Source organism: Terrapene carolina, unplaced genomic scaffold (genome assembly GCF_002925995.2).
Source record: "Terrapene carolina triunguis isolate 2854851 unplaced genomic scaffold, T_m_triunguis-2.0 Scaffold85, whole genome shotgun sequence".
Lineage (NCBI taxonomy): Eukaryota > Metazoa > Chordata > Testudines > Emydidae > Terrapene > Terrapene triunguis.
This window is the reverse complement of record NW_020664436.1, coordinates 62,167,208-62,192,441: the sequence shown is the minus strand read 5'-3', so window position 1 is coordinate 62,192,441 and position 25,234 is coordinate 62,167,208. Positions and strand designations below refer to the sequence as shown.

At 41.4% G+C, this 25,234-nt stretch overlaps 1 protein-coding gene across 1 annotated transcript in view; it reads right to left on the bottom strand.

The window, feature by feature from the left end:
• Positions 1 to 25,234, bottom strand: part of FAM184A (family with sequence similarity 184 member A) — a 168,337-nt gene that overhangs the window by 39,514 nt on the left and 103,589 nt on the right. The window contains exons 10-11 of the mRNA XM_024205389.2: positions 8,185 to 8,397; positions 5,471 to 5,624 (exon numbers count right to left, since the gene is read on the bottom strand). Of these exons, the coding sequence (XP_024061157.2) occupies positions 5,471 to 5,624; positions 8,185 to 8,397 (367 nt within the window). The remainder of the gene's footprint in view (positions 1 to 5,470; positions 5,625 to 8,184; positions 8,398 to 25,234) is intronic.

Below are 25,234 nucleotides of genomic sequence, written 5' to 3'. Positions count from 1 at the left end.
CTCCACTTTGTCACCATTGGGGATTTCACGCCAGTAGTGTGTTGGATGGAAACTTCTATTTTCATTGTCTTTGGGGAACATGACGTTTTTCACTTGCTGTGGCCCATGCGGTACAAGGAAGTCCCTCAGGCTACTGCTCAAGTGGGTCCACAGTCCTGGATCATCTAGACTTAAGGAACTAAACTCAGCAGCAGCTGTTTCTTGCGCCTCCACCACACTCTTCTCTGATCTACACTTTTCTTCAGGAATGTGCATGGTTACTTCCATTTGCGATGGAGATATGGATGCTGCAGTAGCTGCCAGGTCACCTGCACTCTGACTAACTGGAAGATCAGGCATCTCCTCACCACTCACATCCTCACTGGGGGCGGAAGGCTCACCGTGAACATTTGTGTCTATGTATCTCAGGAGAGCTCCTTCCTGCTTAGATAGAAAAGCTTCCTTTGCTTGCTTTCTTTTTCTGAATGCTGCCCCAGAGGGGCATTTTCTTCTTTCACTCATGACTGCTGGTCTGTGCCAGCTATAGTGGCTCTCAACACTCAATTGAAGGGGACAAAAGCAGGCTAGTAGCAGGGCCTGAGTGAGAGAAGATATCAGCGTCTTAAGGGCCTAACTGGCTCCTACTACTTCAGTTGACTGCCTGTTCTCCTCAAGTGGGTTCAGGTAAGCAGCAGGAAACAGGAATCTCCCTGAGAAGCTGGTGTTAATCAGTCCAGGCTCCTGGGGGTGCTAGAGAGGTACATAAGAGGCTGCTCCTCCTCTCTGTCCCTGCAGCTTTCTGTTATTCCCTCTCACCTTTTCTCCTGCCTGCCTGTTATGTCTCTTGTGCCTTCCTTTCTCCAGCACAGCACTCCACCATTTCTGTGCATCTAGAGCAGAGAGAATACATATGCACCAGCAGCAGACACAATTTTCTACACTCTGGGTCCTAGTGGTGCCCCCCACAGTCTGGCACCTGCGGTGGCCACCTCAGTTCGCCTTTGTCTACCCATAAGTCTGTATATCCATGCTGGTAATGTATCACCAAAGATAAAAGTTGTGTGTGTGGGGACGGGAGAGGGTTTTGGGCTAAGAGTTAAAGATTAGGTTAACTCTGCAATGAAGACATACCCTAAGTGGCAGTTGATCTAATCAGATTATATTTAATCCCTATCAGATGGGGTTGACCATCTGCATTAGGAGCTTCTTTTGTGCTTAATCCATCTAGGCCAGAGAACTCTGGAAACTTTAAATCTCTTTTTGGGACCCTCAAATCAGAAAAACAGACATTCATCTAATTCAAATTCTTGGATTCTGTTAAGATAATATTTTATTGCTCTTTTGATATGTAGCAATATTGCTGATTCTCTATCTTGTTAAAAAAGAGGGTCAAAAAAAGGACAGAAAATCTGATTTTACATGAAAGAAGATGCAGTATGTAAAAACATGTGTGTTTATAGATGACAGTACAGATTCATAGATTCTAAGGACAGAAGGAACCACTGAGATCATCTAGTCCGATCCCTTGTATAACACAGGCCAAAGAACTTCCCCAAGTAATTCCTATTTGAACTAGAACGTATCTTTTACAAAAACATCCAATATTGATTTTAAAATTGCCAGTGATGGAGAATTCTCCATGACCCTTGGTAAATTGTTCCAATAATTAATTACCCTACCTGTTAAAATTGTATGCCTATTTCCAGTCTGAATTTGTCTAGCTTCAACTTCCAGTCAATGGATCTTGTTATACCTTTGTCTGCTAGACTGAAGAACCTACTATCAAATTGCTGCACTACCAAATTTCTGTAGGGTACTTACAAACTGATCACATCATCCCTTACCCTTCTCTTTACTAAGGAAAACAGACTGAGCTCCTTCAGTCTATCACTATAAGGCATGTTTTCCAATCCTTTAATCTTGTGGCTCTTCTCTGAATTCTCTCCAATTTACCAATATCCCTCTTCTAAAAGGGCTGATGAGAAAAAAAACAGTTCACTGACCTATCTAGTTTAAACAATAGCAGCCAAAACCAGAACTTTAATATTCACAGATTCAAAGTGAGGTTCATGGCTCTGAGGTCAGTTTAAACTCTAGGTCAAGTCAATTTTTCCAGGGTACCTTAAAAGAATGTAGAAAGCCTACTGATTAGTGATGTGGTGCAGCTAACTGCACCACAGATTCCTTGATTGAAGCTTTCTGTTTGCAATACTTTTAAAAGTATGTCCATACTAGAGGTGGAAGGTATTAACTCAGCTCAAGGAGACATACCCACACTAGTTCTGACCGAACTAGTGCACTAAAAATAGAAGTGGGGCTGCACTGATGCAAGTGGTGGGATGGGGTAGCCAACCCAAGTACACATCTAGCGTCTTAGACAGGATTGTACTCAGGGTAGCTAGTCCCTCATGCTGCTCAGGCTGCAGTAGCTACACTTCTATTTTTAGCTTGCTAGCTTGATCAGAGCTAGCGCAAATATGACTCCTTGAGCTGGAATTTACACCTTCCAGCTCTAGTGTAGACAGACCTTTTGTCAAGATGAATACTATCCCTTTGTGGATCTGGGAGAGCATTCCAAGGTGCATGAGACTGTGCAGGATTAAGAGGAAACTCTTGGATTGGTTCACAAAAATACTCAGTTGCTGGATTGGTTGAAGCAACAGATCATTGCTGAGTTCACTTTCAGTGGAGAAGACAACAGTTTTGCTTTGTGTGCTCGCAAATTGTCTCTATTTGTAGCAGAGTGGGAAAAACAGGTGTCTGGGACTGCCCCGGTACTGCTCTGTAGAACCATAAAAGACGGGTGCAACTGAAGAAAGGCATTATCCAGATTCCCCTCTTCAACAATGAAGAGCAAATCCTCTCCACTTTTTGTTAGGGCTGAGGGAAAGCGGTGGAATAATGTGGGACTTTTTGTCAAATTCCTGCAACAAGCAGATAGGTCCTTTCATGAAAGGTGTCTGGAGGCTCTTACTTTAGCTTGTCCAAGAAGTTGAAATTGGCATTATCCCTCATACCCTGCCTTCCAGGATCAGAAAGGAGATTCCGGCTAGTGTTGTGGAGCCAACATTAACTAAGTCTACAGGAGATTTGTCTGTGTGAGAAGACTAGAGTCAGAGGTAACCTGACTTTGATAATGTGCTGAAAAGATTTAATATTGGGCCCTTTCTTTTCACTGCAATGGGTTATTAGTTTTGACATAATGAGGAACACAGGTGTAGAAAGCTGGAATTAAGCCATCACAAAGGGCAAGCCAGCAACAGCAAAAACAAAAACAAAAACCCCAAAGCCCAAAATTCATAAAAAAAAGTTTGAAAAGAGAGATCTGCCAGAAAAAAGATAACAAGCAACTCTATTTGGATGGGAGATCTCTGAGCATAGGCTCTTCACCAGCTGGGAAGCATGAGGTTGATGGACCAAGATTAACTCTGGACTATGACGGCTCCAACAATGACTCAGAGAAGTGTAAGCAAGATGGACAGGGAGACCCAACACTGCTGAGATGCACTGCCTCATCAAAAGTGGAGTAGCTAGAGGATTGTTTTCTTTGATTTTTCAGGTGGAAAGATTAAGCTAAACTAACTGGAAAAGATGCTGAACTAGTAAGGAAACATTTCAATTAAGGGAACAGGAAACAAGCACTACTAAAAGAAGGAATGAAAATGGTAGCGCACAAGGCAGAAGGAAAGTAGTGAGCTCAGGTGAGACATGCTGCTGGTGCCTAATTGACAAGCATTTCTACATATACAGTGATATTTTTGCTTATTCATTATGTGACATGGATAAAGTGTGACCTAACCAGAAACTACCAGAAAAATGCCATCTTATACCAAAATGACATCTTGCAACTACGTACATAATCACAATTTTTGATTTGTTTTTAAGGCCCACTTCCCCCATTCTCTGCTGCAGTTGACAACACCACAATGCTCCCTGTTACCAAGGCCCTTAAACTGAGGGATAATCTTTGAATCCTTCCTCTTCTTCTTACTGCTATCCAAGTTGGTTTCCCCTTCATAATATTTCTAAAATCTGCCCTTTCCTTTTTGTCCTAACAGGCAAATCACTTCTCTGTATTTGTTACTTCCTGCTTTGACTCTTGCAGTCTCCTCTTCATGTCTTTTTTCGTACTACCCTTGTCACCTGCCCCTCACCCTTCAGTCAAGCCAAAATATCACTGCCAAAAATATCTCCCCCATCTTCCTTCTCTTCTGAATCTCATCTTGCTCTGAATATATCATCTCGCCTCTTTGAATCACTCACTGGGGCGCCACTGAACAGCATTTCATTTCAATCTTCTTGTCTTTGCCTTCAAGGTCCTACCATCATGCAACCTTTGCCCACCTGTACAATCTAGCCACTTTTTGCATTTCCCCCATCCCTCTGCTCCACCAATGACACCAGCGTCAGTATTCCCTTAATCACCTCATCTCACAGGCATCTCTGTCTTTTTCCTCAGCACCTTAAGTGTCCAGTTCTTTCCCACAAGTCTATTCACCAAGCCACCTAACTTGCCTCATTCAAATTCCTTCTAGAAGCTAATTCCTGCCATCTCACCAGTTGAAAGTGAGAGAGGGGAAAGGTTCCTTAAATTAAAAAACAAACAACTCAGAACTATCAAGTGTGTGTATGTGTGTTATGGAGTAAATTGCATGATTGTCACCCTTTGTCCTTCCTCTCACCTTCTCATCAGTTTATGATCCTCACTTGTTCTGTTGTATTGAATTTAGATTGTGCATTCTTTGAGGAAATGACCAGATCTTCTTCTGTTTTGTGCAGTGCCTAGCACATTCATAGGGGCTCAAAAATAAATAAATGATACTCATCTATATGCCAAAAATAAAAGTCAAGGAACCCAGTCATGTACAAGCTGATTTTTTAGTAACCACATTCCTTAACCAGGCTAAAACTATGGACCTCTCTAGTTAAGGGTCTCTCTATTCTACAAATCACAGATTGATTTGTAATACACTATAGATTAGTAATATACACAGTAATTAGCAATTAGTACTTATTGAGTCACCTGACAAATGTTTTTGTAGTACAGATGGATCCTTAGTGTCTTCATTTTTACCATTGTTACATGTGTATGCTGAAACTATTCTAGTTGTTCTATTTCATTGTTACTTTCTGAAACTTTCTCCATCATGAAATTCTGGTTGCTGACACATCATTCTAGAATACTTAATACTGGGATTTTCCAAAGGCTCAGCTGATCTACCTGCTCTCATTGAAATCAAACTCCTGTTGATTTCAGTACAAACTATTAGGCCAATGCTGAATGCTTTTGAAAATCCCACTCTACAACTTTATATTTATTTAAATTATTTACCTTCTTTATTCATAATGTCATCCTTAGTTTTATACTATTTTTCACTTATAGTGCTATGAAGTTTGTGGAAAGTGCTTTATGATGTCTACAGTTATATTAATTATACAAATGGTAATCATATCTTCTGATGCAATTTACACTAGCTTGAAAATAGTATACCTAGCATAGCTTTCCCTTCATCTTCCAGCTCAAATCGAAGAGTCTGAAGTTCCTGTTCCATTTCCAATTTGAAACCTTCCATAGCTTGTTTGTGTGCTTCTTTCAGTGTCTGAAGTTCTTCTGAATGTTTTTGTTGTAAATGCTCTTCTAGTTCCTATGAAATCCAAAAGGAGGAGAATTTTTTTACACAAACTAAAACAATGCATAAAATATTTAACAATGAATTAACAGAAAGGATTTTTTTTTAAATGACAAAAAATGCATGTATTATTAAAAATACCTCCATTTATCATTTAAAAAAGCCAATGACATACTCAAGCCATCATTAAAAATGTAATCTTTATTCTACTTCCCCAAATTAAAGTGCCACAGAGGACTTCTTTCTTATTCTTTCCCATCACTGGTGCTTACCAGTACTTTTGAGTATACAGAGTAAGGACCATAACCTACTCCCAATTTGTGCATGGAACAAGGGCAGGGTACAAGTACCATTTACACCCAAAGTTTAAGTTTCTAAAGTTATTTATTGTTCGGGTGGTTTTGATCCAGGTGTGAACAAAATGAAGTATGAAACCACAAAATCATTTCTGAGCTTACAGTGGGTAAAAGAAAAAATGCTTTATCACCTTTTAAAAAAATAATTCCCAGGTTGAGGACATAGATGCATATTTTCAGTTCTGAAAATTCTTTTTAAAATCACAAATGTCTAGATCAGGGGTTCTCAAACTGGGGGTTGGGACCCCTCAGAGGGTTGTGAAGTTACAACATGGGGGGGTTGCGAGCTGTCGGCCTCCACCCCAAACCCCGCTCTGCATCCAGCATTTATAATGGGGTTAAATATATTAAAAAGTGTTTTTTAATTTATAAGGGGAGTCGCACTCAGAGGCTTGCTATGTGGAAGGCGTCACCAGTACAAAAGTTTGAGAACTACTGGTCTAGATTCTGCCATCCTTTCTCAAATTAGGCAGCACTCTGCTGTATAGATTATCCCACTGAAATGAACAGCACTACATGTAAAGTTAGGTACTACTCTAGAACCTCAGAGTTACGATCACCTTGGGAATGGAGGTTGCTCATAACTCTGAAATGTTTGTAACTCTGAACAAAACATTATGGTTGTTCTTTCAAAAGTTTACAACTGAACATTGACTTAATACAGCATTGAAACTTTACTATGCAGAAGAAAAATGCTGCTTTCCCTTTTATTTTCATAGTTTACATTTAACACAGTACTGTACTGTATTTATTTATTTTGGTCTCTGCTGCTGCCTGATTTGGTACTTCCGGTTCCAAATGAGTTGTGTGGTTGACTGGACTGTTAGTAAGTCTGGTGTTCATAACTCTGAGATTCTACTGTACTCAATTTGAGCAAGGGTGTCAGAATAGGCTTAAAAGGATTTGTAACAGAAGTAATGTTACAACTTTCAGCCTTGATCTTACTTAACATTGCTCATGAGAAGACGCCTGATCTCACATGGAGCCCCAACAAAGTAAATGGGGCTCTAAGCAGGAACGGTGGTATGCCCATGCACAAACACTGCAGGTTCAGGGCCTTAGACAGTAGACAAAATAAGGAAGCATATGATGTACACAAGTGTGAAGAAACAAATTTCAAAAGGACTCTAGCAAATTCTGAGAAGTGGTATGAGAAGTTTTTTCATAAGAACAGCCATACTGGGTCAGACCAAAGTCGATCTAGCCCAGTATCCTGTCTTCCGGCAGTGGCCAATGCCAGATGCCCCAGAGGGAATGAACAGAACAGGTAATCATCAAGTGATCCATTGCCTGTCACCCATTCTCAGCTACTGGCAAACAGAGGCTAGGGACACCATCCCCGCCCATCCTGGCTAATAGCCATTGATGGACCTATCCTCCATGAACTTATCTAGTTCTTTTTTGAACCCTGTTATAGTCTTGACCTTCACATCATCCTCTGGCAAGGAGTTCCACAGATTGACTGTCCATTGTGTGAAAAAATACTTCCTTTTGTTTTAAACCTGCTGCCTATTAATTTCATTTGGTAACCCCTAGTTCTTGTGTTATGAGAAAGAGTAAACAACACTTCCTTATTTACTTTCTCCACACCAGTCATGATTTTATAGACCTCTATCATATCCCCCCTTCCTCGTCTCTTTTCCAAGCTGAAAAGTCCCAGTCTTATTAATCGCTCCTCATATGGAAGCCATTGTACACCCCTAATACTTTTTGTTGCCCTTTTCTGAACCGTTTACAACTCCAATATATGTTTTTTGAGATGCGGTGACCACATTTCAGAAATATAATGTAACAATTTAAAACAAGAGCTATACTGGATGTCCAGGAAAGTACAAAGAAAGTTATTACATATAATAACATGAACTATAGTGTAGTAGGAACTTTTAAAAAACCCCTCAGAATCAGATTATTGGACAAAAATATGTAGGTGATGTTGATAATGATTAAATATACTAACATGATGCCAGAAGACAGAACAGGGTGCTAAACTTCTACTAGGTAATGTCTATATTATAAAGGAAGTTATTCAATTTGCCTGCATAATATTTAACTGTAATAATCATATTACTAACGTAAGTTACATCTCTTGAAAAGAGAAATAAGAAATAATGCAAAGAATTTTTTTTACTAATTCTCTCAGTATTTTGTATATTGGTATGTTTAATCTTGTTTCCGTGGTGTACCCTATACACTTGTCTGAAATATCCAGATGAACATGCCTTTTGTTCTTGTTCTTTTGTTTGTTCCATGTTTTGAAATGCAAGTATATGTGCTTCCTTCAGGGATTCATGCCTTTGCTGATGCTCTTCTTCCAGTTCCTCAAGCTCCTGGGTAAGCCTTTGTCGCTCCTGACTAAACTGCGCCTGTAGCAGTTGCAAGGAGCTCTGAGACTGGGAAAGCTGCATCTCCAGATTCTGTTTCAGCAAGGAGATCTAATCCACAGAATAGCAAACATCAGTAAATCATAAATACAAATGTCAAATCAGGAAAAAATGCTTTCAAAAGAAGTAAATATTTCATATGAACTTTATATATGAAATTTCTAGAACATACTTCTAAACAACATCACATTTCTTAATCTGAAATTCAGATAACGTATCTACTGATTATAACCAAATATCATGGAACTATCCAGAACATAAAACACAAGAGAGAAACAGTAACTTATAACTAGTGAATTGTGTTATATAGTTTACCTCAGAAGTACAAGAATTAGAGTAAAGAGATTTTGTGAGGGCTCCCACTTTAAGATACATCCCTAAAACACCACTAGTTATAAGGTATTTGATGTTTCATAAGTGAATTACGTGTTACCAAAATGCTCTTCCAGATCTTTAATAAAGAAAAAATTAAAATGACACTATCAAGGTCTGAGGTCCAACACTGGATATATTAAAATTAATAAATTCTGTGGAGAAGTTCATCAAGGTTATGTAGGGAAAATCCTGACTGGCAAAAGAAATGGATTAGAAGACCTAGAAATGTAAATCTTTTCCATCTCTAATTTCTATGGTCCTAAATTATAGGTAATTGTCTGTTTTTAAAAATGTAGCACTCTACTGCAACTAAGTTAAAATATCTCACTACTTTTGTTAGATATATAAAATTAGAATGTTTTGTGGTTCTTCTGCTGTCTCTTAACTAACACCACAGCAATTAAACTATCAAATGTATATTTTTTTCTGGAAACCTGTTGACATGAACAATGATGTTAGTGAACAAACAGACATATCTGAGTATAATATGATTTCCTGTAGTCCCTGAGGGAGCTCCATGATCCTTTATCTCAACTGTAAATTTATACCCCAATCTTAATGTCCAATGGCTTAGCCATCATCCTTCCAGCCAAAGAAGACTGGACTGACGGGATTCCATTTGGATCCAAATAACACAACTCCTTAATTGGACAGAAGGGTTGCTGACAAGGCACCCTCAGCACCTGCCAGCTTGGGGAACAAGAATAAACTGAAAGTTTGTTACAAAAATGAATTTTGCTCCATTGATCACACAGAAGGAAAAAATACAATTGCCAAATGGCAAAGTATTTAAATTAGTATAGAAAAAAATATTTCTAAGACTCAGAGGGTATCACATAAAACTGATGAAAAAACTGATAGTGTCATTTAATTGTGTACATGCCAAGATTAATTATGAAATAAATGATAAAGTCATAGCAATACATCAATGTACTCTGTGCTATTCTGCAATGAATTAAAGCTCACAGCATAAAATAAAATTAAGAGTAGCATGCAAAGGATAACTGTGTGAAATTTGCAACATTTATATTATTGCTGAAATTATTCTATCACAAGTACAAAGCTAAAGCAGATTTGTAAGGGAAGAAGCTACATTTAAAGTAAAATTAGCACTTAAATAAAACAAGCAAATTAAGTTTGAGTGAAATGACCATGACTGGTTGCCTTTAAAACTCGTTGAGTATATATATACACATACAAACACACACTATCCTGTAAGTATGCTTTGACAGTAATATTTTACTTCAAATGCCTTTTAAAGGAGATTTAGCTATAGCTGAAAGATCATACTAAATTTTGTAATCTAAACTATGCATGAAAAACTCTTATTGTGTACACTAATATTAATTGTTTTTACTTTACTTCCTATATGAAGTAAATGAATTAGCAGAATTTCTTAATGTCAGAGCATATAATTAGCATGAAAAATATGTTTTAAACAGTGTACATCAGCAAAGCAATGCAAAATGAATCATTTTCATTTCCTTTACCATAATTTTAAGAAGCAAGGTATTATATGTGCAATGCAAAGTAGTAGGTAACATATACATTACTTGTTCCATTCTGACCTCTAAGTATATATCAGCATTCTTTTTAGCTTTCTTTTCTCTAGATCTTGCTTTGCTATCTCCTTTTAATTTAAAATAAGATTTTAAAAAATAGAAATCTAAACGTAGACACCTAAATTACTCGATTTTCAAGTTCTGAGAAACCTAACAGCTCCTATTAGCCTAAATATAAAATTTACACCTAGAAACCTTTGTTAAAAGAACATTAAGGTTGAAGGAATTAAAAGTTAGGGAATACCTGAATTAAGGTTGCCTGTACAACCTTAATTCAGCCCCCATGAGTATACATTATGATACAGTCTTTACATTACATAATCACATACTATTTTTTCCATAGACCCCGGCCTCCTTCTGTGAACAGGATGGACAGTGCTCATTGAATGAGCAGCTATTCAATATTTTGTTTCACTCTCATTATTCAATGTGCATCCTCATGCCTTAGTCACTACACACTATTCAAACCCTGAATAAAATTTTTTTAATTTCCCCTTGGTCTTTTCAATGGCACACATCACTACAGTACCTCAGTGCTTCACACATATTTATGAATTTATTTTCTCAACACTCCTGGGAGGCAAGGTGATATTACTATCCCCATTTTACAGATGAGGAACTGAGGCACAGAGAGATTAAGGTAAAAAGTGTCCACTAGTTTTGGGTGCCCAATCTGGGATTCCTAGGATCAGATTTTTCAGAATACTTAGCAATATATAGAAGGCCCTGAGAAAACTGCAGATTTGGGGGTAAAAAAAAATCACAGCAGTGTCATGGGTTAAGCAGTGATTTTCTTAGGATACACACACAATGCAGTCTGTGAAAGATCAATGTTGCATTCCTTTGCATAAAACCAGATGCCAAGTCCCCACAACAACTGCTGCAATTTTTTCAACAGCAGGAAACTGGTGTGCACAGATGCCCACTTCCACCTCCTCACTGTTGGAAAATTACTGTAGTTCAGGGGGCACTCAGGGGCCAGTTTTACGCAAGGCACAGTAGACAGCATGCCAATGCCGCTTAGAACACATGCTTCTGCCTCTCTCCTGAGGCTGCAGCTGCTTCTGTTCCAAGCTGTGGTGCTGGCTATTGTGCCTCTCAGAAAACTGGCTGCTGGTCCCTCCAGAACTGCAGCAATTTTTCCAGCAGCGGGAAGGCAGAAGCGAGCATCCATGTGCTCTTGTCTTGCACTCTGTGAAGTTCATAGACATACTCCCCCACAAAGTGTTGTCCCTCCCAGCCCCTCATACCCACCCCTCCCTCCTCCACTTATCCCGCCACCCCAGTCCCTGGTTCCAACTCCGGTCCCTCAAACCTCCTTCCCACCCATAGGCTCTCAACTTAGCCCCTCCCCTTCAGCTGCTCCCCCTCCACCTGTCTCATCTTCCCAGCCCCCCCCTTTTACTTGCACCCAGGTATCCCCCTCTGCCCAGTATCTGTTCCATGAGGTCGCAGAGGGGGTAGTTGGGTCCAGCAGGTGGGTCAACTGGAGCTCAGCTGCTCCCTGGGGTAGCGGGCAGGTGAGCATGGGTCAGACCAGTGTGGCGGGAGTTGACAAGAAGCTGCTGCTCCCTCGTTCTTTTACTGGGCTCTTTGGAAACCATCTCCATGCAATACTTTCACTCGCGTCTTCTGGGCTTGTTAATATGCAGCAAGGGATGGTGCCTCGGGGTGCAGATGTAGCCAATGGGAGAGCAGTCCTGAGGGACAATGCATACTCATTGGCTACCCCGCTGTTGGAGCAGCAGGTTGGAGGGAGGGGAACCCAAAAGATGCAATGAACATAAGAATGGCACACACAGATGCCCACTTCAGCATCCTTCTTGTGGGAAAAATTGCAGGGCTGGGCTAATTTCACAATTTCACCTCAGTGTATGAAAACAATTTTCTCAGGGTCCTTATTATATAGCACTTTATATGTTCAAAGTACAGTTCCCATTGACTTCAGTTGCAGTTGTGAGTACTCTGCCCCAAAGGCTTAAGTTGGGCACTCAGAAAAGAAGGCACACACAATTAGTGGTCACCTGTGAAAATAAATGATTACTCAGCCTGCGCTATTACTGTGGTTCTTCAAGATGTGTCTCCCTACGGGTGCTGCACTCTAAGTGTGCTAGCACCCCCTGTGCCTTTGACTGAAGATTTCTCACAGCAGCGTCCATTCGGTTCACATATGTGTGTTAGTCAGTCTCGTACCCTGTGACATTGCTACATAGCACTGTGTGGGCAAACTGCCCTCAGTTCCTTCTCTACGGTGAAATTCCAAAGCAGAGGACTACAAAGGGAAGGACAGACATCTCAAAAGAACCAAAGTTACTGCACAGAATAAGTAACCATTTCTTCTTCTTCTTCTTCTTCTTCGAGTAGTGTCCCTACTGATGCTCCACTCTAGGTGACTACTGAGCAATTCCCTCTAAGGTGGAGGGGGCTTCAGAGTCAAGTCCAGTACAGAGAAAAGTACAGCCAAGCCGAATACAGTATCAGAAGCAGAGTCATGACTTATAGCGTAGTGTTTGTTGAATGTATGTATGGAAGCACACGTAGCGGCTTTACAGATTTCAATATTGGGCATGTTCTTGAGGAAGGCCCTAAAAGTGGAAACAGACCTTGTAGAACGAGTGCATATATTCAAAGGTGGTTGAGTATTGTGAGACTCATAACAAGAGTTAATACAGCCTGATATCCACTTGGAAAGTCTCTGGTTAGAGATTGCCGCCTTTTGACCTATTTGCTAGTGAGATGAAGAACTTGTGAGTGTTCCGGAAGGGTTTTGTCCTAGCTAGATAGAAGTCCAGGGCTCTCCTGACATCAAGGGTGTGCAGCAGTGCCTCCTCGCGATCTAGATGGTTTGAGATGGAAGACAGGCAAGGTGAATGGGCTGATTGATATGGAATTCAGAAGAAATCTTAGGTAAGAATTTGTGGTGGAGCCTCATCACGACCCTGTCCTTAAAAAATACTGTTAAGTGAGGGTATTGCCATTGGGGCACCCATTTCTCCAACCATCGGGTTAGCATGATGGCTATCAGGCATACCATCTTCATTGACATATGGAGCAATGAGCAGGTAAGCCAGTGGATCGAAGGATGGTCTTGTGAGGCATTTAAGGACCACATCAAGGTCCCATACTGGAGTAGGGCATTGGACTGGTGGATAGAGATTTCCAAGCCCTCTGAGGAATCTCACTGTGGTGGGGTGGGCAAATATGGAATAGCCCTCTATTGCAGGGTGACAAGCCGTGATGGCTGCCAGGTGGACTCTGATGGAGCTCATTGATAGTCCCGAGGTTTTCAAGGTTAGGGTGTAATCAGCCTATTTGGAAGTGATGCAGTCATCCATGAAACCTGCCTGTGGTCACACCAACTGGCAAACCGTGTCCATTTTTGAGAATACATGCAGCAAGTAGATTATTTCCTGATGTGTAAAAGCACTCTTTTTACATGCTCTGGGCAGGTTGTCTCTAATCCCGTGAGCCATCGACCAGCCATGCTTTGAGATGAAGGACAGCAAGATTGGGATAAAGAATCTTCCTGCCTTCCTGGGAGAGATGAGGAGCAGCATGGAGAGTGATTGGAGAGCAAATGGCCAGCTGTACCAGGTAAAGAAAAAAAACATGTTTGCCCGGGCCAGGTTAGACCTATTAGGATGACTCTGGGTTTGTCTTTCTTTATTTTGAGAATAACTTTGGCTACTAGGGGAGTTGGCAGGAATGCATACAGGAAAGTTGATGACCACTGAAGGTGAAAAGCATCCCCCAGGGATTAGTGACCCAGTCTGTTCCTTGAGCAGAAGTAGGTGCATTTCTTGTTTAACTATTTGGCAAACAAATATATCTTAGGGGTGCTCCATTGATGAAATATGTGGTGTAATACACCAGGTCTATTTCCCACTTGTGGTCTTGGAAGAACTGTCTGCTGATCGCAACCGCGGTCATGTTCTGAACTCCTTTGAGATGATGATCCGGTTGCATATGCCCCAATTCCAAAGAAGGAGGGGGATCCTCCTCCTCGGCAATTAATAAAAAGCATGCATGATATATTGTCTGTCATGATCTTTATGTTGATCTTTCCCCGATTAAGAGCAGGAACCGGAGACAGGCATTTCTGACTGCTCTGAGTTCCAGGAGGCTGATGTGTAACATCGCCTCTTGCGGCAGCCACTTGCCTTGGGTTGTGTGTGACGTAGTCAGTAGCCCAGCCCTTGCTATCAGGGCAGTATGGCCTAGTGGCCAAGGTCAATAGCTCGGCCCTTGCTATCAGAGCAGTGCGGCCTAGTGGCCAGAGTCAGCAATATGACCCTTAGTATCAGGGCAGTGCGGCCTAGCGGCCAGAGTCAGTAGTGCTGGTGAGCTGGACTACTATCTCAGGATGGGAGGTGGCCAGGATATGGCGATCCAGACTCGCCCTCTCCTCTGGGTCCCAAGCCAGAGCCCTGTTGGTGGTGGGGTTGCCCGCCATCAGCATGGTGGGGATCAAATTTGGAATCATTTTCACTTCTGAAGGTAAGTGCGATGAGTCGTCTACATCCTACAGTGCAGTAACACCACTTTCACCTCCTCGAATCATTCACTCTCCAAGTGTTGGAACCATGAAGAAGCCAAGCCTGGAGCTGGAGGATCTGTAGGTTGGGGTGAAGGATCCGTAGGTTGGGGTGAAGGATCCGTCTGTCATTTTGGGAGAGCAGGTGAGAAATGGGTCAAAGAGGAATTGGAGGACATACTGCCAGTTGTGCAAGAGATGGGTACCATACTTGCCTTGGCCAGTAGGGGTAAATCAGTATTACTTTCGCTTTCTCTTGCTGTATCCTTAAGCGGGATGGAGGAAAGGCGTATAGCAGCTCCCTGCCATTTGGAAAGTTGAGAGCGTTTCCAAAGACTGTTTCCCCAGTCCAGCTCTGTAGCAGTAGCAGAGACATTTCTTGTTCTGGTAATAGCAAACAGGTCTATTGTTGGGGTTCCCCATCGGCTGAATATGCCGTGAAGCACTGCTGGATTCATCTCCCATTCGTGGTCATATGAGAAATTCCACCTGAGTCTGTCTGCTGTCACATTTTGTACCCCTTGCAGGTAAGCAGCTGAAATGAGCACATTGTGGTGGATGCACCAATTCCAAAGTTTCAGTGCTTCCATGCAAAGGGAGGTAGATCTTGTGCCCCCATGGCAATTTACGTAAAACATGCATGCTATATTGTTTGTCATGAGTATCTTTGACGAGTGGGAGAAAGTATGCGCAGGCATTTCTGACAGCTCTTAGTCCTAAAAGATTGATATGGAGAACGAATTCTGTGGGAGACCATGTGCCTTGCGGTCATTTAGGTGGGTTCTCCAGCCTATTAGAAAGGTGTCTGTTGTTCGAATCAGTGTTGATGGGGGTTGCGTGAAAGGGATGCCTGCATGGATGCTGGATGGTTCTTTCCATCAGTCCAGGAAGTGTCTGACCCTGGAGGGCATTGGCAGTGGCTTGTTTAGCCTGTACTTGTTCAAAGAATAAACAAATATGAGCCATATCTAAACATCTCATGTAAAATCAGGCATGTGGGGTCACAAATGTATATGTCGTCATGTGCCTGAGAAGCTGGAGGCAATTCCTGGCCAGTGTTTGTGGGCTGGCCTGACCTGCCTATGAGACTTGTCAGAGTGTTGAATCTGTAGCTGGAGGAATGCTCTCACTTGCAGTGCGTTGAGTTTGGCCCCAATAAACTCCAGATGTTGTATGGGACTCAAGGTTGATTTCTGGGTATTGAGCTGTAGACTCAGTTGCGCAAATATATGCTGCAAACAGTTGCTGCTTCAGTGGAGGCTTATGGAAAGGGTCCTCTGTAGGAGTGAGGGGAAAAACCCTGAACTGACACTTCAGACACCAAGACGAGGTCTTCATCAGAATCCCCTTCCTGAAGCTCACTAAGGAATGGTGGAGCGCCTGGAGAGATTTGAAGTGAAACCTTCTGTACTGAGCAAAGTTCAGGCATTCTCGGTACTGATCGCACATCAGAGCCAAGAAGTGGAGAATCAGGAGTCCCAGATACAGCCAGGTCCTGAGGAAGTCAGAACCTGCAGTACTGCAAGAGTTATTAGCCTGTGGTCTGTGCTGAGGTGATTGTGGTCGAGGACGCTCACGATACCATAGGTTACAGGTGCTCCGAGGGAAGCGCAGTCGTTGACGGTACATAAGGTCTCATGATCTCTGAGGGAAGCGCGGTTGGAGCCTGAGTGGACTTTTGTGGTACAGAGGAAGAAGAACAACTCTTCTTGCCACCTTGATCCAATAACTGTACCAATGGTCTCTCTGGCCCTGTGGCCATCTTGCAGCCTAGCCATGCCCTGGGTAGCCCAGGAATCAACAGCCTGAAGGGCACCTGACTGAAGAGCTGGTGGTGCCAGGGTGGCTGAAGATACCGATGACTTCAGCTTTTTAGAAGTACATTCTCTACCTGGTGAGCCAGGGGAATGTTCCTTTGAGGGCTTATGAGAGGACTCCTGCATCTTTCTCTTGGAGGCCCTGGAGGTGTGGGGCTCCAATGTTGTAGAGGCAGCCGACTTGCTTGGAGACTGACATACGGGGAAGTCCCTTGGCCTGGATTAGAAGCTGGGTGTAGAGAGCTCTCCAACATGAGGAGACAAAGCTTTATTTGTGTTTTTTCTGGCTCTTGATTTCAGTGACAGACAAAAGTTGCACTTCTGTAATTTTCTGAGGCAACGGAGCAGTGGGAATGCCCATCGCTGACCAGGATCACCTCCCAACATGCCAGATGTTTGAAGCCAGAGGAACCAGACATAACCTCCCAGTAAAACTAATAACTAACCAGTACCTATCCAAATACAATAAAAATTATTTTCTCTTGTAAAGAAAAGAAGCTACATTAGTACTATTTACTAACTATGGAACTAAAACTAACACTATGACTACACCTCTACCCTGATATAACGCTGTCCTTGGAAGCCAAAAAAAATCTTACCGCGTTATAGGTGAAACCGCGTTATATCGAACTTGCTTTGATCCGCCGGAGTGCTGCTTTACAGCATTATATCCGAATTCGTGTTACATAGGGTCGCGTTATAAAGGAGTAGAGGTGCAATTGTTAATAAGAAGAGAGAATACAGTTGAGGAAATCTGAATGGGATAACTGCCAGAGCTCCACCCCAGGCTGAGGCAGTTAAGAAGGAACTGAGTGTGGTTTGCCCACACAGTGCTGTGCAACGGCATGGGGCACAAGACTGACTAACACTCATGTGAGGGCTGAATGGAAACCGCTATGAGAAATCTCTGATCAAAGGCACAGGAGGAGCACCTCCAGGGATACTACTTGGAGAGGAAGTTGGTTTAAGTGACATTTCAAGCATCACATAGGAATTCTGTGGCAGAGGTAGGTGAAGAAACAATTCTCCAAAGCAGCATTCAGCTGCCTTAACCATGAGACCATTCTCTCTCTTCCTGCAATTCTACCCCTCATTCACTACTCAACTTATGCAACAAGTGAGGCAGGGGTCCTACTGACAACAGCCTCATTCACTACACAACCCTAACTCATCTTCAAAGCATGATTCATCCTGTGCATGGAATGAGGCAGGTAGGGGTTCTGTGGAAGTAGTATGTGATCATTAAAGACTGTATCGTAATGTATACATACAAAGTCGCCAAATTAAGGTTGCACAGGCAGCCTTAATAGGCATTTCCTAACTTTTGAATGCTTGACTTCTAACCCGTCTAATATAGGTTTTTAGATGCAATTCCCTAGATTTTGAGGGGGGGGGGAAGCAAACTGGAAAAAACAAATTCCATCATGTGGAACCATACTGACCTGTACACAGGTCATCAGTAGGATTGAAATCTTTAGATCTACAGCACAGATGTCTATCACTTCAGCTACAGAATAACTGGTAGCAGTAGTAAGCTGTTATCCTTTATTTTGACAAAGCACAAGTGGGTAATCAGACACAGATTTTGCCCGTGGGTTTCACAGATATTTGCTGACAGTAGAGGAATGCTGAGACTTGGGAATTCTGGGTTAAATCTGAGTTTCTAGAGGAGAGTGTGCTTCAGTGATTATAAACCCTTCTGCCCTGTCCCCACTCTGCTCCTAACCCCCCTCTGCCACCTCTCTTGTTCCCTTCCCCCTCTGTTTCTATCCACCCCAACCCCAGCTATTGTCTCATCCCCTTCCCACCCCACCCTGGCTCCTGTCACTTCCCCTTCTGCGCCTATCTTCTCCAACACTGGCTATTGCTCCTCTTTCTGCTCTTATCCACCATCCTGGCATCTGTCACTCCTCCCCATTGTTTCTATCCACCCTACTCCTCCCTCCCATTCCTGCTGTCCTCCTCATATATGTACAACATCCCTGCACTGCTGCCTCCATCCCCCACCTCCGTATCTATTTCCCCAAAACATGGCTCCTGCCCACTCCCCTTCTGCTCCTATGTACCCCACCCTGACTGCTGACTCCACGCCCCCGCTCATATCCACCCCACCCCAGCTGCTGCCTCCATATCCTTCCCCCCATTCCTATCCACCCCCTATCTCGGCTCCTGTCCACTCCACACCCATCCTTGGCCCGTCTTCCTTCTCCTCTCTCTGTCTATTCATGCCACACCTACTCCTCAGTTCCTGCTCCAGCTCTGCACGTAACCAGTTCCCTCCACCCTAACTACTGTTCTACCCTTCTGCTCTTACCCACCACTCCTGGGTCTAACTTCCCCTTCCCCTCTGCTTCCCCACCACCACAATTCACCACCTGGCCCCTGCCCTCTTCCCCTCTGCTCTTATCCACATCTCCCCTAACAGCTCTTATGCTGCTTTCCCTCTGCCCCTCCCCTTCTCAAATTCCTGGCCCCCTTTCCCTCTATTCTCAACTCCCTGCATCCCAGTCACACTGTTTCTTCCTTGTCCTCCTCTGGTCAGCAGCAGGAGCACTAACAGCACAGGAGAGAAAGTCTCCCTGTTCTTAGTTCTGGTGCCCAGTGCCACAGCAGTCTCCAGCTGCTGGGAGGAGGGAAGTACTGTAGGGAAATCATGCTCAGTCCATGCAGCCCTGGGATGGAGCACATCAGTGAAGATGGAAGCTTCAGCAAATTTAGCTGCCAGACTCTAACAAGTTTCTATTGCGTGTGTGTGAAGGAAGATTTTCAGAAGCGTTCATCTTGGCCACATTTGGGCAGATAAGCCCATCTCTGACACCAGTGTGACCCTCCCTGCAAAATTTCAAGACCCTACTCCAAAGCATGGAAGCACTAGAGCTTCCCAATGAATAGGGTGCATCATTTTTTTTTTGTTACTATGGACAAAACAATACATGTTCCCCTAATCTCATTCTTGGAAATGGCTGACTCATTTTAGCTGAAACTTAAAAATACAAAAATTTAACCTGAGGCAGACCTATGGTATCAAAAATTTCAGCCTAATCAGTTAAAGTTTGGCAAAATAATAAACAGCTGAAAACAGGATTTTATATTATGGAAAGTATTAGGCAACCTTAATTATAGGCTTAGCTACCAGCTCTGCCTATAATACTCTACTTATTTTCAGGTTCTAGGACATCCATGCACTGCTGAAGTCTGCAAGCTCTTTCCCTGAGCAACTTCTTATCTTGTAGTACATTGGTGATGTTATATACTGTGATGCCAACCTATGGAGTTCAGTTAAGTGTGCACTTTCTACAAAATACATGATTCTGTAAAGCTTTGAAACGTATTTACCTCTGGTGAAATATAATAGTATTATCTATTATATAAAATACCACATGTTTGCAAAAGGTATGGATTTAACTATAGGTTTTATTATTAAAGGGCTGCTCGATCAGTCACTATCAAAACCTGTTCACATACATATCGACATTATAGATGTAAATTATCGTAATTTACAATACCACCCTCTGGTGACAGCAATTGTTCCACTGCTGTGAATTAGTCTGATAATTCTGAAATATCCATTCTTTTCTTCTTTCTACATAACAACAAACAATTCACATATGGGAAACTAATAAAAATATAGGTTTTCTATACAGTATATGTGAAGTTTTCTTTTGTTTAAATTGCCTCAAATATCAAAAGAAACAATAGCATATTTCAATAAAGGGGTTTTAAGCATACATATATACATTTTATAAATAAATATTTGAATGATTCACCATGTATTTATATATGCTAAAAGCACATTTATGAAAGTAAGTGTCTCTCTCTTTGCCCATCTTTACAGTAACAGAATCTTCTAGCTTCCCGTTTGGTTTCTCCCTATACTGAGGATGCAAGACAAAACACAAATAACTCCTTGAACACAAAGATATACACAGTACTTTGAACTTGCAATCTTGTCAACTAGGTCTTTCAAGAGATTAAAAGTTGACAGATATAAATAATAGAAGAAAATTTAGTAATCAAACTGCAATTAAGATTTGTATTACAAACAGCAAACTATAATATAGCATCATTAATTTCATGCTTTGTAAAAAGCTTCACAATGTGCAAATATATTGCCTGCAAGATTGCTTTAACATAATAAAAAATGCTGCAGATATTATGTAGCGTTTGATGTCAGATGATATGTGCACTTATACAGATGAATGGATGCAGCACAGAAGCTTTTATTAACCAGATGCATACATATCCTCGCCTCTAATATCATCATGTATTTTACTTCAGAGTTTAAAGCTTTAAAGCAACATTGTAAAGTATGCAAGTTTAGAAGTGCAAGCATGCCCTTGTGTACAAGTTGTAAGTGTAGCTCACTTACATTGCTGATAGATTTATGCAAAGCTTCACCGAGACAGTGCCGCTATGAAGAAAAGATCACAGGAATAAAGGGAAACATTCAGAAATCAACTAAGTAAAAGAAAAAGGGATAAAGAAGGGAGAGTAAAACACAGAACATTAATTATAATTTGACCAGGGAAAAATAAGTTGAAAACTGTTTGGAAAAAAAATTAGACAGACAAAAAATTTTGCAATGACTTACTGCAAAATCACTGAACACAGAACACAAGGTAGAATACTCATGAGGTGAAAAACTGTTTCATTTCCTATCTCATATTTCAAATATCCAGGATATCAGTATCCCTTTCAGTGTAATATAATGTTCCTCTCTTATGTAACTGAACAATTTTTGCATTTACCAAATTGATGCATTTATCTGCTCTCAGCTTTAGCTAATGTACTTTAGAAAAGGCTATCAAGTATATACTGACTTTTTGCATTTATCATCAGTCAGAATTACACTTTGAACATTGCAGTCAGTGTTCATCTGTATGCATTTTTTTAGTTAGTAGCCTTATAATATCAAGAGGAAATTTCATGGTCTTATCTGTTTTAATACTGAGAACACATTTAGTCTTTAATAAAGTGATACTTCTATTAAAGCACAATGGAATTTTTTGTTTTCTGAAATTTAAGGATTAAGAATCCTTACAAAAGAGACTGGTTTTCATGTAACAGTCCAGGGCAAAATTACTTACTGTACCACCACCTTACATCAATTACTAATGAAAAACTGCAGATATACATAAACATATACTGGTATGTAGATATATGATCAAATAATATTGATATAATGCATATAAGCTAATATATGTGCTCAGTATGATAATCAAAAAATGAATGATGGGTATCTTCATAACTGGAAACAGTGTCTGATTCAGACTCCAATCCAAAATAATGGATTATCCCCCATTTGTCACTTATGTCATTCAAATAGATGGATTTCTCAATGACAACAGATTTTTTGGACCACCTTGACTGCCTTGATGTCTTCATTACAGAAATTTTGGACAATACTTTGACAGAACATAAAAAAAAAAGAGGAAAAATATCTTTCCACAGCCTAAATCTACAAAAAGGAAAAAGAGAAAGCCTCTTGTTGCTTTATTCAAATTGCAGGAAACACATTTCTGTACAGCAAACTACTATTTCTAGCAACAGTGAGAGGCAGCATGGTTCAGTGAATACGGCACCAGACTAGGGCTTAGGAGATCTAGGTTCTATCCTTAGCTCTGCTGTACAATTGTGGGCAAATCACTTCAGCTTTCTGGGCCTCCTCCCCTATCTTTTGTCTGTCTCGTCTGTTTAAGACTGTAAACTCCTAGGGGCAAGGACTGTGTCTTATTATGTGTCTGTTCAGTCCCTAGTACAGTCAGGCCCTAATTTTGATTGAGGCCTCTAAGCACTGTAATATGAATAATTAACAATATATTTCTGATACTTAGCTGAAAGTGATAAACTAGCAATGTCCTAAGAAATGGGAAAAGAAATGGGAAAGAAATTCCAGGTAAAATTTCTTATTTGGCCTACAATCATGCTGGGTTCTGTCCCATGACTAAAAGCTTAAGGAGCGGCATGCAAGTACCAGTGAAGACACTGTGGTAAGTTGACCTAAGCTACGTTGACTCCAGCTACGTTGCTGAAGTAGCGTAACTTAGGTCGACTTACCCCAGTAGTGAAAAGAAAAGCCCTATGAGTCCTAATAGACATGATGGAGGAGATCTCTGGTCCACTGATTTTTAATAAATCTTGAAATACTGGGAAAACCCCAAAAGACTGGAAGAGTGCTAATGTAATGCCAGGTTTCAGAGTAGCAGCCGTGTTAGTCTGTATCCGCAAAAAGAACAGGAGTACTTGTGGCACCTTAGAGACTAACAAATTTATTAGAGCATAAGCTTTCGTGGGCTACAACCCACTTCTTCGGATGCATATTGAGTGAAACATATCGAGGAGATATATATACACACATACAGAGAGCATGAACAGGTGGGAGTTGTCTTACCAACTCTGAGAGGCCAATTAAGTAAGAGAAAAAAACTTTTGAAGTGATAATCAAGGTAGCCAAGTACAGACACTTGATAAGAAGCAAGTGTGAGAATACTTACAAGGGGAGATAGATTCAATGTTTGTAATGGCTCAGCCATTCCCAATCCCTGTTTAGCCCTGAGTTGATTGTGTCTAGTTTGCATATCAATTCCAGCTCAGCAGTCTCTCGTTGAAGTGAAAAAACAGATTGACAGAGCCAGACGAGTACCCAGAAGTCACCTCCTACAAGACAGGGCCAACAAAGAAAACAACAGAACACCACTAGCTGTCACCTTCAGCCCCCAACTAAAACCTCTCCAGCGCATCATTAGAGATCTACAACCTATCCTGAAAGATGATCCTTTACTCTCACAGATCTTGGGAGACAGACCTGTCCTTGCTTACAGACAACCCCCCAACCTAAAGCAAATACTCACCAGCAACCACACATCACTGAACAAAAACACTGACCCAGGAACCTATCCTTGTAACAAAGCCCGATGCCAACTCTGTCCACATATCTATTCAAGTGACATCATCATAGGGCCTAATCACATCAGCCATACCATCAGGGGCTCGTTCACCTGCACATCTACCAATGTGATATATGCCATCATGTGCCAGCAATGCCCCTCTGCCATGTACATTGGCCAAACCGGACAGTCTCTACGCAAAAGAATTAATGGACACAAATCTGACATCAGGAATCATAATACTCAAAAACCAGTGGGAGAACACTTTAACCTGTCTGGCCATTCTATGACAGACCTGCGGGTGGCTATCTTAAAACAGAAAAACTTCAAAAACAGACTCCAACGAGAGACTGCTGAGCTGGAATTGATATGCAAACTAGACACAATCAACTCAGGGCTAAACAGGGATTGGGAATGGCTGAGCCATTACAAACATTGAATCTATCTCCCCTTGTAAGTATTCTCACACTTGCTTCTTATCAAGTGTCTGTACTTGGCTACCTTGATTATCACTTCAAAAGTTTTTTTCTCTTACTTAATTGGCCTCTCAGAGTTGGTAAGACAACTCCCACCTGTTCATGCTCTCTGTATGTGTGTATATATATCTCCTCGATATGTTTCACTCAATATGCATCCGAAGAAGTGGGTTGTAGCCCACGAAAGCTTATGCTCTAATAAATTTGTTAGTCTCTAATGTAATGCCAGTATTCAAAAGCAGGTACTTATAGGTCGGTTAGCCCGACATCAATCCTTGGTAAAATAACTGAAGCCCATGTCAGCTTTTCCATCAATACAGAATTAAAGGATGGGAATATAATTAATGCCTCTCAATATGGTTTTATGGAAAATAGGTCTCGGCAAACAAACCTGATTTCATTCTTTGAGGAGAATACAAGCTTGGTTGATAAATATAACTGCATAGATGTAAAAGACTTTTATAAGGCATCTGACTTAGTGGTAATCTTTTAATTAGAATGTCATGTGGTACTATGCAGTATCAATAAAGCACACACATGGATTTCGGACAGGGTAGGTGACAGATCTAAATATTAGTTAATGGGGAAATCATCATTAACTAGGGGTTCATGTGGGATTCTGCAGGGATTGGTTCTCGGCCTATCATTATTCAACATTTTTAGCAATCATCCATAAGTAAATATAAACTCACTGCTGAGAAAATTAGAGGGTGACACAAATATTGGCAGAGTGATGAACAATGACAACAGAGCAGTCATACAGAGTGATCTGCATTGCTTGGTAAGCTGGGCCCATACAAACAAAGTGCGTTTTAAAACAGCCAAATGCAAGATCCTACTGTGACGATTTGGGGGAACTGTCTGCACAAATTATGAATTCTGCATGAGATTATGAACTCTCTATATGTACTTTAACAACCTGCAAACTCCATTTAGAATGAGCAGTCCTGTGCCTTCTCTGCTGTCCTTTTACCTCCATGTTGTACTGAAATTGTAAGAAGTAGTGATACAGGGCTGACAAAAGAGGGTTATTAACTCAGGAATGGTCCTCTAATCATATACAAACATCTTAGAGCATAGGCTGGCTCCCACCCAGGAGAACTGGTTTGTTAGGGGGAGATGGTCTGGCAACAAAGTCATCTGACAGAGGGACTGGATCATTATAAGACAGTATGAGCTACTCTACTTGGAGGTCTTCAACCATTTTCACCGGCTCAACCTGTCTTCTGCAGGAGCT